Source organism: Anomaloglossus baeobatrachus, chromosome 6 (genome assembly GCF_048569485.1).
Source record: "Anomaloglossus baeobatrachus isolate aAnoBae1 chromosome 6, aAnoBae1.hap1, whole genome shotgun sequence".
NCBI classification, from domain to species: Eukaryota; Metazoa; Chordata; class Amphibia; order Anura; family Aromobatidae; genus Anomaloglossus; species Anomaloglossus baeobatrachus.
The window spans coordinates 335954973-335970123 of record NC_134358.1 but is presented as its reverse complement, the minus strand read 5'-3'; the positions used below and the strand labels follow the sequence as shown (position 1 = coordinate 335970123).

The following is a 15151-nucleotide window of genomic DNA, read 5'->3' as shown; positions in this document are numbered from 1 at the left end:
ACTTGCAGTTTTTTAACTTTTTTCAAAAACGCTACTTGTAGCATTTTTGAGCTGCGTCCAAATACTGCAAATTGCTGGATCCTGACTATACTGCATGCAAACGCATGTGAACGCTGGCGTGCTGATAGGCAGGATCCTGCTTGCTCTACTGAGTATGCACAGAAACCAGCCTCGCGTGATCAGTCCCTTTCTCCACTTCCTTCCTTCCCTCCCTCCCTCCCTCCTGCCTGAGAGCGGAGGACGCTCGTAACCAATGTAAATATCGGGTAACCGCGGTCTTATTTACCCGATGTTTATCTTGGTTACGTGTGCAGGGAGCAGGCAGCCGGCTCCTAGCAGCTGCAGACGCTCGTAACCAATGTAAATATCGGGTATCCAAGCAAGTTACCCGATGTTTACCTTGGTTACGAGCCTCCACAGCTGTTAGATGTCAGCTCCCAGTCTTTCACGTTCAGTTCCCCTCACTCCCGATCACATGACTCCAATGCCTGCCCATAAACTTAAAGTGACAGGATCCTGCAAAATAACACATGCGTTTGCATGCGTTTTTTTGTTGTAAAAGCAGGATCCGCTTTTGCAGCAAAAAAAACGTTCATGACGCACGTTAAAAAAACGTAGTGTGAAAGCAGCCTTATTGGCATATTTCCCCTCTACATTGTTGTAGAGCAGTGTTTCTCAACTCCAGTCCTCAGGACCCACCAACAGATCATGTTTTCAGGTTTTCCTCAATGTTAGACAGGGAATAATTCCATCACCTGTGCAACATTAAGGAAATCCTGAAAACCTGATGGAGGAAAACCTGAAAACATGATCTGTTGGTGGGTCTTGAGGACTGGAGTTGAGAAACACTGTTGTAGAGATTTGTAGCTTACTGACATTTAGTATTTGCTTTAGAATGGGTCTTTTATTACACTAGCCCTTATTGGTGCAGTTTCTCTCTCTTGTTCCATTCATAGCTTTGTTTTTTCCCATTCTTGCCACTGGAAATTTAGCTAAAACTTTGCTTTAGGAAATTGCTATTCCCCTCCTTGAGGAATATTTGTATGCTCACTTCCCCCGTTTTTGCTTATATATAGACAATTTTTTGCCTATACTATGACCTCGTGTTTTATATGTATGTTGTTTTAAATGATTTGAGTAAAAATATATTTTTAGTCAAATGGCTTATACACTCATGTGTCTTGTACGTTTTTGTCATTTATGAGTGGAGCCACTCACTTATGATTTCCTTGGTCTATTTTTCATTGTTTTTCTGTGAGGAGAGTGTGAGTCCGTGCCGGGTGATGCAATGTGAGACTCGCACGAGATACACGCAAGGCACTCGTGTGACCCTGGCCTTAGAAATAAATACACAGACACACTTAAGCTGGTGTCACACATAACGACGACGACAACGACGTCGCTGCTACGTCACCATTTTCTGTGACGTTGCAGCGACGTCCCGTCGCTGTCGCTGTGTGTGACATCCAGCAACGACCTGGCCCCTGCTGTGAGGTCGCCGGTCGTTGCTGAATGTCCAGCTTCATTTTTTCGTCGTCACTCTCCCGCTGTGACACACACATCGCTGTGTGTGACAGCGAGAGAGCGACGAAATGAAGCGAGCAGGAGCCGGCGTCTGGCAGCTGCGGTAAGCTGTAACCAGCGTAAACATCGGGTAACCAAGGGAAGACCTTTCCCTGGTTACCCGATGTTTACGCTGGTTACCAGCCTCCGCTCTTGCTGCCAGTGCCGGCTCCTGCACTGTGACATGTGGCTGCAGTACGCATCGGGTAATTAACCCGATGTATACTGTAGCAAGGAGAGCAAGGAGCCAGCGCTAAGCAGTGTGCGCGGCTCCCTGCTCTCTGCACTGTGACATATAGCTGCAGTACACATCGGGTTAATTAACCCAATGTGTACTGTACCTAGGAGAGCAAGGAGCCAGCGCTAAGCGCGGCTCCCTGCTCTCTGCACATGTAGCACAGCGACGTTATGATCGCTGCTTCTGCTGTGTTTGACAGCTAAGCAGCGATCATAACAGCGACTTACAAGGTCGCTGTTACGTCACAGAAAATGGTGACGTAACAGCGACGTCGTTGTCGCTGTCGCTTAGTGTGACACCAGCTTTAGGAAGTCCATCTTTATTACTCCCTCTCACCCCTCCACAATCTTGGTCTTCTGTCTTCTTCAACCGATGCAGCTCTACTATATCAGAAAGCACGGGAGGAGGAAAAACGCTTCTGCTCTCTGTACTGTCTAATCACTCAATGAGTGAGCAGAGTGCGGGTTGGTAAGCGGTGACGTCACCGCTGCCACACTTGCCAAAGTAACTTAACAAGCGGGTTACTATAGCAACGGTGATCTCTGAGCACCTGGCGCCGCTATTCACCTGCATGAGATGGTGAATAGCGGCGCCAGTAAACGATCTAATAGATCATCATTTTCCTGTCACATTTATTCCAAAATGGAGGAGATTGAAGGAAAGGGGTTGAACAAGGAAATTACATCAGAACACCTTTTTTTTCCACATCCAACTTTAATGAGCTGAAACAAGCAAAACAAGCAGTCAATAATAACAAAAAAAAGCACGAAAGCATGAAAAAAAGCATAAAAAGCATGAAAAAAGCATAAAAAGAAGCATGAAAAAAACATGAAAAAGGACACAGGTTTTTTTTCCTGCCAAGACATGCTTTTTTGTGCTGCAGAAAAGCACTGTGGGCACATAGCCTTACTCCAAGTTCTTCTTGGACAGGAAGTAATATCACTAGGAACCGGCAAAAACGAGTTCTATTCAGGACCTGACCTCTAGGGGGCAGAACTCTCCTACCCAGTGATGCACAGCAGAGGCTCTCGTAGAGCGGGCTATTCTCCAGTACTGCTAGTGACAAGGTCCTTACGGGCTATGGAGGGACCGACCACCGCCTCTCCTGCTGAGCTCAGCGCTGTACACCCAGCACAGCGCCCCTTCCCGTGACATCATGCCTGACGGTATGGGCTGGGCTCCAGTGTAGACACGCCCACTTAGTGCGCGAGCACGACATCCTGCACTCCACGCAAACGGCACGTAACGCTGCGCGCTCTGGAAGTAGCCGAAACACGCCTGAAACCGTTCACGTGACCGCCGACACGTGACGTCATACCTCCAGGGAGCCAATGCACTTTAACATCTACTTAGTCGCCGTTACCGAGCTCGCCGGCTGCGGAAGTATACCGAGCGACCTGCAGGAGCTGCTGAGCTTCCGCCGCTGCCACAATCATCCCGACAATGAAACACGCCATATTCCTGCCGCTCAGTGACCCGGCCTGCGTCCTGGTGCTTCTGGTGAGTGGCCACAGCCGTTCCTTGATTTGTTACCGGTTCTGTGCGTGCCCTGCCTCATCAGGCCCAGCAGTGCTACGGCTGCTTGGCGTGAGCGCTCCGCTGCCCGGGTCCTCCGCACCGGCTGTGTCCTGCATTCCCCTGTAGCCGTGTGTTGTGTCTCCATGTGATTGGCTGATAACCCGGAACTGCTCTGCTATCCTGCGAGTGCTGACTGTGTGCAGCGGCACTGCACTGGCTTCTGGCCATTCAGAGGCAATCTGTGGAGAGCGTACAGCTTCTATTTTATGGACACAGGAGGTGGGAAATGTATTGTCCCTGCACCTCTGCATTCCATGCTGCAGCCAATCAATAGCCACTGATCGACTGCAGTTTGGGCGAAATGTGCACGCTGCAGAAAGTCGATTGCAGTGGATTTGGCTCTGCAGCCATTGCTATCTGGTTTCAGCCGATGTCAGGATTGCAGGGCTAGGTCCAGAGGTGAGCCTGACGGCTTCCAGAGTCCCACAGACGGGCCCCATCTTTCTCCCGCTCTTATACTGCTTCCAACAAGCCCCTTTTTGTGCTCTGGTTAATTTCCATAAACCCCTCTATTTGTGCAGGGGTGTGCAAGTCAGTGGGTGACACCTTGGTGGGGTGTATCTTCCCACTGCTGTTCTGCCCCTGGTTCTGGATGGATGGATGTCCAGGGTCACAGCGGCCATGGAAGGCTCTGCCAGCGTTTGCAGATATTGGGGCTGTTATACCCACAGGGGAAGAAACCAGCTGGTGAAATGAAATCCGATTATGGAGATTAAACAGAAGTACTATACAGACATATGGTAGGTGTCAGGTTCCCCAGTAATGGACACACCCTGTTATTGGCGCAGCGTTTATTCCTGACATTACAGGGCTGCCAGCACATTCTGCCAGTTAGGTTCTTAATGATCCATTCCCCGCATCTCAGCAAACCTCTAAGTCAGGGTTCCCCAACTCCATTCCTCGAGGGCCGCCAACAGTGCATGTTTTCAGGATTTCCTTAGCATTGCATGGGTGTTGGAATGATCACCTGTGCAGGTGATTAAATTATCACATGTGCAATACTAAGGAAATCCTGAAAACATGCACTGTTGGCGGCCCTCGAGGACTGGAGTTGGGGACCCATGCTCCAAGGGCTCATTCACATGACCGTTCTGTCTGTCCTGGTCAGTTCCTTGTTTTTTGCGGACCCACAGACTTGACCAACTTACCAATGTCTTTTGTGTAGGATCGGATGGCACACAGAAGCACTTCTGTGTGTTTCCAATCCTGCAAAAAACACATCGGATGCCGTATGTCCGTTCCATTATTATGGAACATGTCCTATTCTGTTCCGTAATAACTGACCGTGACTCAATACAAGTCAATGGGTCCGCAAAATCCCTGGAAGCCGCACGGAAGCACTTCTGTGCAGTCCATGTCCCGCTTCCCTGCCATCCCCACAGATGTGCGCACAGCGGTGTTTCAGCATCAACCCGCACAGCAGTGTCCGCATCTGTGAGGATGACAAGTGCTGCTGTCAGGAGGTTAGCTAAGTTCATTACTGCGGGGATGTAGTCTTGCACTCCTGACGTCAGCGCTCGTCACTGACTTCCATGCCCGTTGCGTTCTCAGATCAAGTCTCGCGGGCGGCCCAAGATTGTGACTAGCGGTGCTCGCCATACTTTGCTTGTGAACTCTGCAGACAATGGAGTCCGCCAATAAATAGCGCCAAAATTGCAGTTCTTTTTTTGACAAACGTCTGAAATTTTTTTACTACTTAGATAAAAGTAAAACTATACATATTTGGTATCTACGAATGCGTACCGACCTGAGGAGTCATAATGCCAGGTCAGTTTTACAAAATAAAGAACATGATAAAAACAATCGTGCAATTGCACTTTTGTTTTTCAATTTCACCACCCTTGGACATCCCCCCCCCACCCCCAATGTCAATCAAAAATATAAAACTAAAATAGTTATGGCTCTTGGAAGTATAAAATTAATATAGTCATGGCTCTTGGAAGAAGGTGAGGAAAAGACTGAATCGATGAAGGGGTTAAAGCACCTCCACTGTGCTGAAAAAAGAACGACTGGAGTGGTTCTTTCACATGCAAAATTGTGCTGACTGGTTCCCTTTAGGATATTTAGTTGTAGTAATTTTGCGCTACTCGGGAGTTGTAGAAAAATAGTGACTTATTGGTGGGTTTTTTTTTTTTTTTGTTTTCTTTTTAAACGCCAGTTCTGGGCAACTATGTCTGTCTGGGCGGCATAGCTAGTGACTAAAGGCTGCTTTACCCGCTACGACATCGCTCAAGCGATCTCGTTGGGGTCCGGAATTTGTGACACATCCGGCCGCGTTAGCAATGTCATTGCGTGTGACACCTATCAGCGACTTTGAATCGTCGCAAAAACGTTCAAAATCGCTAATCTGTGACATCCCCCCCCTATTCCCAATTATCGTTGTTCCTGCGGCAGCACACATTGCTATGTGTGACACTGCAGGAACGAGGAACCTCACCTTATCTGCGGCCGCCCGCAATGCGGAAGAAAGGAGGTGGGCGGGATGTTATGTCCCGCTCATCTCCGCCCCTCCGCTTCTATTGGGCGCCCGCTTAGTGACGTCGCTATGACTCCAAACGAACCGCCCCCTTAGAAAGGAGGCGGTTTGCCGGGCACAGCGACATCGCTAGGCAGGTAAGTAGTGTGACGGGTCTGAGCGATGTTGTGCGCCACGGGCAGCGATTTTCCCATGTCGCACAACTGATGGTGCGGATACGCACGCTAGCGATATTGGTAACGATATCGCAGAGTGTAAAGCAGACTTAAGGCTAGGTTCACATTTCCGTCAATTTGTATCAGTCACAATCCGCGGCTCTGGTAAACAACGGAATCCGTTTGGCGGATTCCGTTGTTTCCCATACATTTGTATGAGTGGCAGATTGCGACTGATTACCTTGCATTGCATCTGCTTCACCTGCGTCAGTCGTCTTTGGACTGACCGCCGGGCAGAAACAACGCAGAATGTAACGGTTTTTGGTCCGTCAAAATTAACGCACCGCGCAGGAGTTCGTCGCAATCCGTCAAGCTTGTAATGTATGTCTAGGTTGCTGGATTCCGTCGTAATGAATCTTACGACGGAATCCAGCGCTGGATTCCGTCATGCTGTACTGAGCATGCCCAGCATGTTTGGCACACCCACTGGGCTGTTCCAAACCCAAACTGACGCACAGCGGATGTAACGGACGTGACCGATACGTTTTTTTCGCAGGATTCCTGTGAAAGGAATCCTGTGAAAAACACATCCGTTGCGTCAGTTGACGTCTAAAAAATGACGGATCCGTTGCTGACAGACCTGACTGATTTAAAACAATGGAAATGGGAACCTAGCCTAAGTCTGCCCATCTAATTCATGAAAACGTATGCCACTTTAGTGGTTTAAATACTCTAGATATGTACGGGCAGCAGTATGGCCTGAAACATGATGACCATTCCCCTTAAATACAGGAGCTATTTAACATTTGCACGTTGGGTTCCTCAGTTGTTCACTGTATGAGGCCTGTACATAAAGGTCATGTCTATAGAATCTGCTGTATGATGCACATAGTCTGAGCTGGGCTTAGAGAGTGGATCTATAAATAGTCTATAGGCAGTTATTTTAACCGTGTGTCTGTCAGTGCTGACCTGATCTATTGAATCATTAACAATAGTGATGTACTCAAATTGAGCATATTGGAATGCTCGAGTGCTTATCTCGAGTAACTATTACAATGGAAGTCAATTGGAAACTCAAACATTTTTCTGGAAGACCTTCCCAAGATGTTTGGCGGGGCATGAAAATCACTGAAATGGATAGAGATGCAAAAATAGAATGTGAACAGCATGGGGAAGATGCCTCGACGCATTTTTGACTTCCAGGTCGCTGCTGAAAACAATGTTGTCGGCCTATTACACCACTTTTACGGTCTGACAATAAAACATACAAAACAGAGGATAGAATGGGGAAATAAAAGTTAGGAATTATTCTTTCCTGTATAAGTGTGTGTGTGTGTATATGTATATGTATGTATATATATATATATATATATATATATATATATATATATATATATATATATATATATATATATATACACACAATTGCCTTATTCTGTCTGTCATGCTCCAAAATTGTGTCCTTACGGTGACACAAAGCTGATTGGCCGCTGGGCTCGCCATGGCCCCGCCCCCCCACACCGATTGGCCACTCGCCCAGGCTGCGCCCCCACACGGATTGGCCAGCCGCTCGCCCAGGCTCCGCCCCCCCCACAGATTGGCCTCTCGCCCCGGCACCCTGCAGGCATTGGCAATTCGGCCACGCCACGCCCCGCCCCCCTCACGCAATGCACGCTAGCTCTGGCCCCGCCCCCTCCCTCCCCCCGCGCATTCCCCGAACTGACACGGCTGTCACGGAGGTGAGTACTGTACTGGGAGGAGAGAGGCTGATCCTGGGGAAGGCTGGGAACGGGAGGCTGATGCTGAGGGACGCTGGAAGGAGAGAGGCTGATGCTGGTGGAGGCTGATGCTGGTGGAGGCTGATGCTGGTGGAGGCTGATGCTGGTGGAGGCTGATGCTGGTGGAGGCTGATGCTGGTGGAGGCTGATGCTGGTGGAGGCTGATGCTGGTGGAGGCTGATGCTGGTGGAGGCTGATGCTTGGGGAGGCTGATGCTTGGGGAGGCTGATGCTGAGGGAGGCTGGGAGGGGGAGGCTGGGAAGAAGTAGGCTGGGAGGAGAGAGACTGATCCTGGGGAAGGCTGGGAAGAGGAGGCTGATGCTGAGGGAGGCTGGAAGGAGAGAGGCTGATGCTGGAAGGAGAGAGGCTGAGGCTGGGAGGAGAGAGGCTGATGCTGGGGAAGGCTGATGCTGAGGAAGGCTGATGCTGAGGAAGGCTGATGCTGAGGAAGGCTGATGCTGAGGAAGGCTGATGCTGAGGAAGGCTGATGCTGAGGAAGGCTGATGCTGAGGAAGGCTGATGCTGAGGAAGGCTGATGCTGAGGAAGGCTGATGCTGAGGAAGGCTGATGCTGAGGAAGGCTGATGCTGAGGAAGGCTGATGCTGAGGAAGGCTGATGCTGAGGAAGGCTGATGCTGAGGAAGGCTGATGCTGAGGAAGGCTGATGCTGAGGAAGGCTGATGCTGAGGAAGGCTGATGCTGAGGAAGGCTGATGCTGAGGAAGGCTGATGCTGAGGAAGGCTGATGCTGAGGAAGGCTGATGCTGAGGAAGGCTGATGCTGAGGAAGGCTGATGCTGAGGAAGGCTGATGCTGAGGAAGGCTGATGCTGAGGAAGGCTGATGCTGAGGGAGGCTGGGAGAGGAAAGCTGATGCTGGGGAAGGCTGGGAGGACGGAGGCTGGGAGGAGAGAGGCTGATCCTGGGGAAGGCTGGGAGAGGGAGGCTGATGCTGGAGGAGGCTGGAAGGAGAGAGGCTGATGCTGGTGGAGGCTGATGCTGGTGGAGGCTGATGCTGGTGGAGGCTGATGCTGGTGGAGGCTGATGCTGGTGGAGGCTGATGCTGGTGGAGGGAGGCTGGGAGAGGTAGGCTGAGAGAAGAGAGGCTGAGAGAAGAGAGGCTGATACACACACACACACACACACACACACACACACACACACACACACACACACGCGCACAACACACCACACACACACACACTGGGAACCACAAACAACTGCCCTACACAGACACCCACACACACAGACAATGCTGCACACACACAACACCCAACACACAAACACCGCGGCACACACAAATATACGCACATACCGCACAACACACACATTGCACAAAACCTACCTCCCCCCAAAACACACCACACACACACAAACCGCGCAACACACACACAACGCTACAGACACACAGCGCTCCACAAACAACGCAATATATATATATATATATATATATATATAAACAAAAATCATACATGAACTACACAATACGTAAATTCTAGAATACCCGATGCGTAGAATCGGGCCACCTTCTAGTATGTATGTGTGTATATATATATATATAATATAATTTTTTTTTTTCACTGTGTGCAGAATTATTAGGCAAGTTGTATTTTAGAGGAATTAATTTTTTTTTTTATTGATCAACAACTATGTTCTCAATCAACCCAAAAGACTCATAGAGTTGAGCCGGATGCCAATAATCCGGGGCCGGCGGATCATTAACAGACTTAAAAATAAGTCCAATCCGCTCCGGAATCCGGTGCTTATATAAGTGAATGGGGACCGGAATCCGGAGGTTAAAAACGTTTGTGGAGGGGCTAGGGGGCTAGGAGCGAGTGTGGCATACTCACTGAGGCGCTGTCATGGCGGCACACTCCTTCCGGGTCACGCTGTTACCTTCCGGAGCCGACAATTCAATATTCATTGTTTTCCTAGCGTTGGTTGCAGCTAGACGCGCCCCCACCCTGAGTAGCAGCGTGTCAGCTAACTGCAACCAATCACAGGCGCCAGGACGGCCGGTGGGAAAGCAGTGCAGTCTGTTTGTCAGTTCATGGTGGTAAAAATAAGCAGCACTTGGCAGCACAGGTATAGCGCGCGGCTGCAGCCCCAGCTGTCGCGCTGTATCTGTTCTGTGTATACAGTGCCCAGAGTCACACATGCGAGGCTGCCGGGTGCTGCCATGGCAGACTCGCGTGAGCCCCTCGCATGTGTGATTCCGGTGAAAGTAGAAAAAAACAAAAAACTGCGTGCGGTTCCCCGTTTTTCATCCCCAGCCAAGATAACGCCGGCCGGGGGCTGGTATTCCAGCCCGCAGCCGCCCGGTAATGCCGCATCTGTTAGATGTGACCGTACCGGTGTACGCTACTACCGCTTCCCGCTGGCGTGATGTGCTGCCAGTCGGGGTAATAGCAGGATTAGCAGCGGCGCACGGCTGCTACTAAACCCAAGGTTAGTGTGATGGCACAGGCGTCTATCAGATACCTGCTTCACACTAACCTGTAAGTGACAGTAAACACAGACACAAAGAACAATCCTTTATTTGAAATAAAATACAAAACACCACCTGCTTCACCTCTTTATTAACCCCCAACACCCTGCAGCTCCGACGTAATCCACTGAAGTCCCACGCCGCTTCAGCTCTATTACATCTGAATATCACAGAGAGCGGCACGACCGACCGCTCTGTGAGCTCCAGAGAATGAATGAGCTGCGCATTGAGCGGTGACGTCACTCAGGTCATTTGCGATCACAGCTGGAAGTTCCTACGGTCCTTCATCTGTGATCGCAGGTAAACTGACCTCAGGTGGAGGTCACTGAGTTCACAGACCTGCATCTCCTAGCAGAAAAATCGCAGTTTTTTTTGGCCAAGAGATGCAGATTTTGTGCTGAAATTTTTATATCAAATTCCTGCATCTAATCTACACCTCCTGGCAAGAAACCGCTGTGTTTTTTTTCTACGATTATCTTTCCGCGATTTTTGCCGCGTTTTTTTGCCAGGAGGTGCACTTTTGGTGCTGAAATCTTCTGCACCAGCTTTCAGCACCAAATTTCCACCTGTGGCAATTTTTTTTTTTTTTTGGGGGGGCCAAGGGATGCAAATTTGATGCTGAGATTTTTACACCATATTCCTGCATCCAATCTAGACCTCCTAACAAAAAAATGCGGTGCTTTGATGCAATTTTTTTGCCGCGGTTTTTGTCGCGGTTGTTTTTACCAGGAGATGTAGATTGGGTGCTGGAATATGGTGTACAATTGTAATAATCACACAATTTACATCCCTTGGTCCAAAAATTAAAAAGAAACAAACATTTAGACGCTGTTTTTGTGTGGTCTTGTGCCAGGAGGTGCAAATTTGGTGCAGGATTTTGGTGTATTACTTCACCAACAAATTTGCATCTCCTGGCAGAAAACTGTAATGAAATGGTTTTCATACTGCTGATTTTTGGCTGTTTTTTGCCAGGAGATGCAGATGTGGGATAAAATTGCACACACATGCACGCTCCTGCCAGAAGTGTGCAGCAGTGCCGGTGATGCGATCAGACTCGTGCGGGTCTGACATCATACCGCACAGCCTGCCACTGTCTGAACATGAGCGTGCATGTACCTAGAGACACATGCACGCTCCTGTCAGAAGTGTGCAGCTGTGCTGCAATGTCAGGCTCGTGCGGGTCTGACATGACCTCATACCGCACAGCCTGCCACTGTGATTATGAGCGTCCATGTACCTAGAAAAACATGCACGCTCCTGTCAGAAGTGTGTGCGGCTGTGCTGCGATATCAGACTTTTGGGAGGCCCTCGCAAGTGTGACTGCTGCCTAAGATAAACCGCATGTTTTGTTTTTTTTTAATTTAAATAATTAAAAAAAAAAAATGACGTGCGGTCCCCCCCAATTTTCATTCTTAGCCATGATAATGCTGGCTGGGGGCTGGTATATCCTCAGCCCGCAGCCGCCCGGTATAGCTGCATCTATTAGATGGGACCATTCCGGGGCGATATTTGCTCATCTTGATTGCCCTGGTGCGGTGGCAATCAAGGTAATAGCAGGGGTTAATAACAGCGCATGGCTGCTATTAAACCCCAGGTTTGTGATGTCACGGGTGTCTGTGAGATACCCGCATCACAAACCTGTAAATGACAGTAAATAAACAAGACACAGAGAAATCCTTTTTGGAATAAAATACAAACACCCCTCCTTCACCACTTTATTACCCCAACACAGCCCTCCAGCTCCAGCGTAATCCACAGGAGATCCAGCAAAGACACATACAGCTCTGCTACATGTCAGAGTGAGCAGCCATAGAGCACGGCTGCCCGCTCTGAGTGCAGCGTAGTACTGACCGCGATAAGCGATGACTGCACGGCAGAGACTGTTACAGGCTGGGGGCACATCAGCCAGGAACCAATCACAGCTGAAAGGATGGCCGGTGGGCGGGGAAAACACGCAAAGCTGTGTGATTGCGTGCACAGCACAGGAAGTGAAAGCGCGACCCGGAAGCAGTGTGCCACCATGACACCGAGTCTCTAAGTATGAAACGCTCATTTATTTGTGTTTTTTTTTTTTTTTTTTCCATTTTTATTAATTGCCGGTTCTGGATCCCGCGCCAGGAAACAGAGCTGAAACCACGCCGATCCGGACATTTACAGTCCGGGCCCGCTCAGCACTACTCATAAATAATCAAAGCTTAATATTTTTGGAAGTTGGAGTGGTTTTTTTTTTTTTTTTGGCTATCTTAGGAAGATATGTTTGTGCAGGTAACTATTACTGTGCAGAATTATTAGGCAACTTAATTAAAACCAAATATATTCCCATCTCACTTGTTTATTTTTATCAGGTAAACCAATGTAACTGCACAAAATTTAGAAATAAACATTTCTGACATGCAAAAAATTAGTGACCAATATAGCCACCTTTCTTTATGATGACAGTCACGCCTACCACCCATAGATTCTGTCAGTTGCTTGATCTGTTCACAATCAACATTGCGTGCAGCAGCCACCACAACCTCCCAGACACTGTTCCGAGAGGTGTACTGTTTTCCCTCCCTGTAGATCTGACATTTTATGAGGGACCACAAGTTCTCTATGGGGTTCAGATCAAGTGAACAAGGGGGCCATGTCATTATTTTTCATCTTTTAGACCTTTACTGGCCAGCCACGCTGTGGAGTAGTTGGATGCGTGTGATGGAGCATTGTCCTGCATGAAAATCATGTTTTTCTTGAACGATACCGGCTTCTTCCTGTACCACTTGTTGAAGAAGTTGTCTTCCAGAAACTGGCAGTAGGTCTGGGAGTTGAGCTTCACTCCATCCTCAACCCGAAAAGGTCCCACAAGTTCATCTTTGATGATACCAGCCCATACCAGTACCCCACCTCCACCTTGCTGGCGCCTGAGTCAGAGTGGAGCTCTCTGCCCTTTACTGATCCAGGCTCTGGCCCATCCATCTGGCCCATCAAGAGTCACTTTAATTTTATCAGTTCATAAAACCTTTGAAAAATCAGTCTTAAGATATTTCTTGGCCCAGTCTATATCTCATGTTTCTTGTTCAAAGGTGGTCGTTGTTCAGCCTTCCTTACCTTGGCCAAGTCCCTGAGTATGGCACACCTTGTGCTTTTTGATATTCCAGTAACGTTGCAGCTCTGAAATATGGTCAAACTGGTGGTAAATGGCATCATGGCAGCTTCACGCTTGATTTTCCTCAATTCATGGGCAGTAATTTTGCGCCTTCCTTGCCCAACACGATTCTTGCGACCCTGTTGGCTATTTGCCATGAAACGCTTGATTGTTCGGTGATCATGCTTCAAACGTTTGGCAATTTCAAGACTGCTGCATCCCTCTACAAGACATCTCACAATTTTGGACTTTTCAGAGCCCATCAAATCTATCTTCTGACCCATTTTGCCGAAGGAAAGGAAGTTGCCTAATAATTAAAGACACCTTATATAGGGTGTTGTCATTACACCACACCCCTCCTCATTAGAGATGCACATCACCTGATTTACTTAATTGGTAGTTGGGCCTATACAGCTTGGAGTAGGACAACATGTATAAAAATTATCATGTGATCAAAATACTCATTTGCCTAATAATTCTGCACACAGTGTATAATATGACAAATTAGAAAAAGAGGAAAAAAAATGAAACCCCTCCTCCACCACTTATGAGGGTCTGCTAAGTATTTGGTTTTACCCAGAAAGAAATTAAATAGGATGATGAAACGTTACATTTATTCCACATACTCTCCACTGATGTTAATACACTTCTTACATTGGTATTCAAAGTTCTGCAAGCCTAGCAAAAAGAAGGATTTCCGTTGTGTCTCAAACCAGGCATCCGTAGCAGCCATGGCATCAGAAATGGTGTGAAATTTGGTACCCTTGAGGTGTTTTTTCAGGTATGGAAACAGATGATAGTTGGAGGGAGCTAGATCTGGTGAGTAAGGTGAGTGGTCAACTAGCTGGAAGCCCAGCTCTGCCAGTTTTGCAGTGGTCGCTTGTGCAGTGTGAGTGGAGGCGTTGTCTTGCAGGAACAAGATTCCTTTGGACAGCTTGCCGCGCCTTTTCGCCTTCAGAGCTGCCTTCAGTTGGTCCAAAAGTTCAATGTAATACCTTGCATTGATAGTAGAAAACTTTTGAAGGTAGTCCACTAGCAGCACGCCCTTCTTATCCCAGAACACAGACAACATCACCTTAGTGGCTGATTTTTGCACCCTGAACTTCTTTGGAAGAGGAGAACCACTGTGCCTCCACTCTTTTGACTGCTCCTTGCTTTCAGGGTCATACAAATAAATACAGGTCTCATCCAAAGTGACCAGTTGATCTAGGAAGTTCTTATCAGTCTGGAAACGCTGACAAATGGACCGGGAAGTTTTCACTCGCTGCTTCACTGATCTGTTGCCAAGCATTTGGGACCCACTTTGCAGATAGCTTCCTCATTCCAAATGTTCATAGATAATGACACAAAAACAAAGAAATCCCCATGATGTCTACTATTGCTTCAGCTGAAATTCATCCATTATCAAGTATGTGGTTGTGCACCGCATCGACGATCTCTGGAACAACCACTCTCGGTCGTCCAGGACGTTCTTCATCATTGGTGCTGAAGTGGCCCGTTTTAAATTTGGCAACCCAGTTCTTATCTGTGGAATATTGAAGGTCATTGATCCCCCAATGTCTGCGACACATCACCACGACTTTCCTTGCAGAAACAAGAATTTTATCACTCCTCTGCTCTCAGTTGCTGTGAATATCACATTTTACTCCGCCATTTTGTTTTCCCGCGTGCGTAGAACACTGTTGCCATAAGCAACATACACAAAATTTTGAAAATGTATATCAAGCTTTCGTGTGATGTAACATTTGTTACCAT

The 15151-nt window shown here is 48.1% G+C and overlaps 1 protein-coding gene across 1 annotated transcript in view; it reads left to right on the top strand.

Moving 5' to 3' along the window:
* Window positions 1–3018: 3018 nt before the first annotated feature.
* Window positions 3019–15151, top strand: part of ERP44 (endoplasmic reticulum protein 44) — a 183735-nt gene continuing 171602 nt past the window's right edge. The window contains exon 1 of the mRNA XM_075316113.1: window positions 3019–3301. Within this exon, the coding sequence (XP_075172228.1) occupies window positions 3245–3301 (57 nt within the window). The 5' untranslated portion in view covers window positions 3019–3244. The remainder of the gene's footprint in view (window positions 3302–15151) is intronic.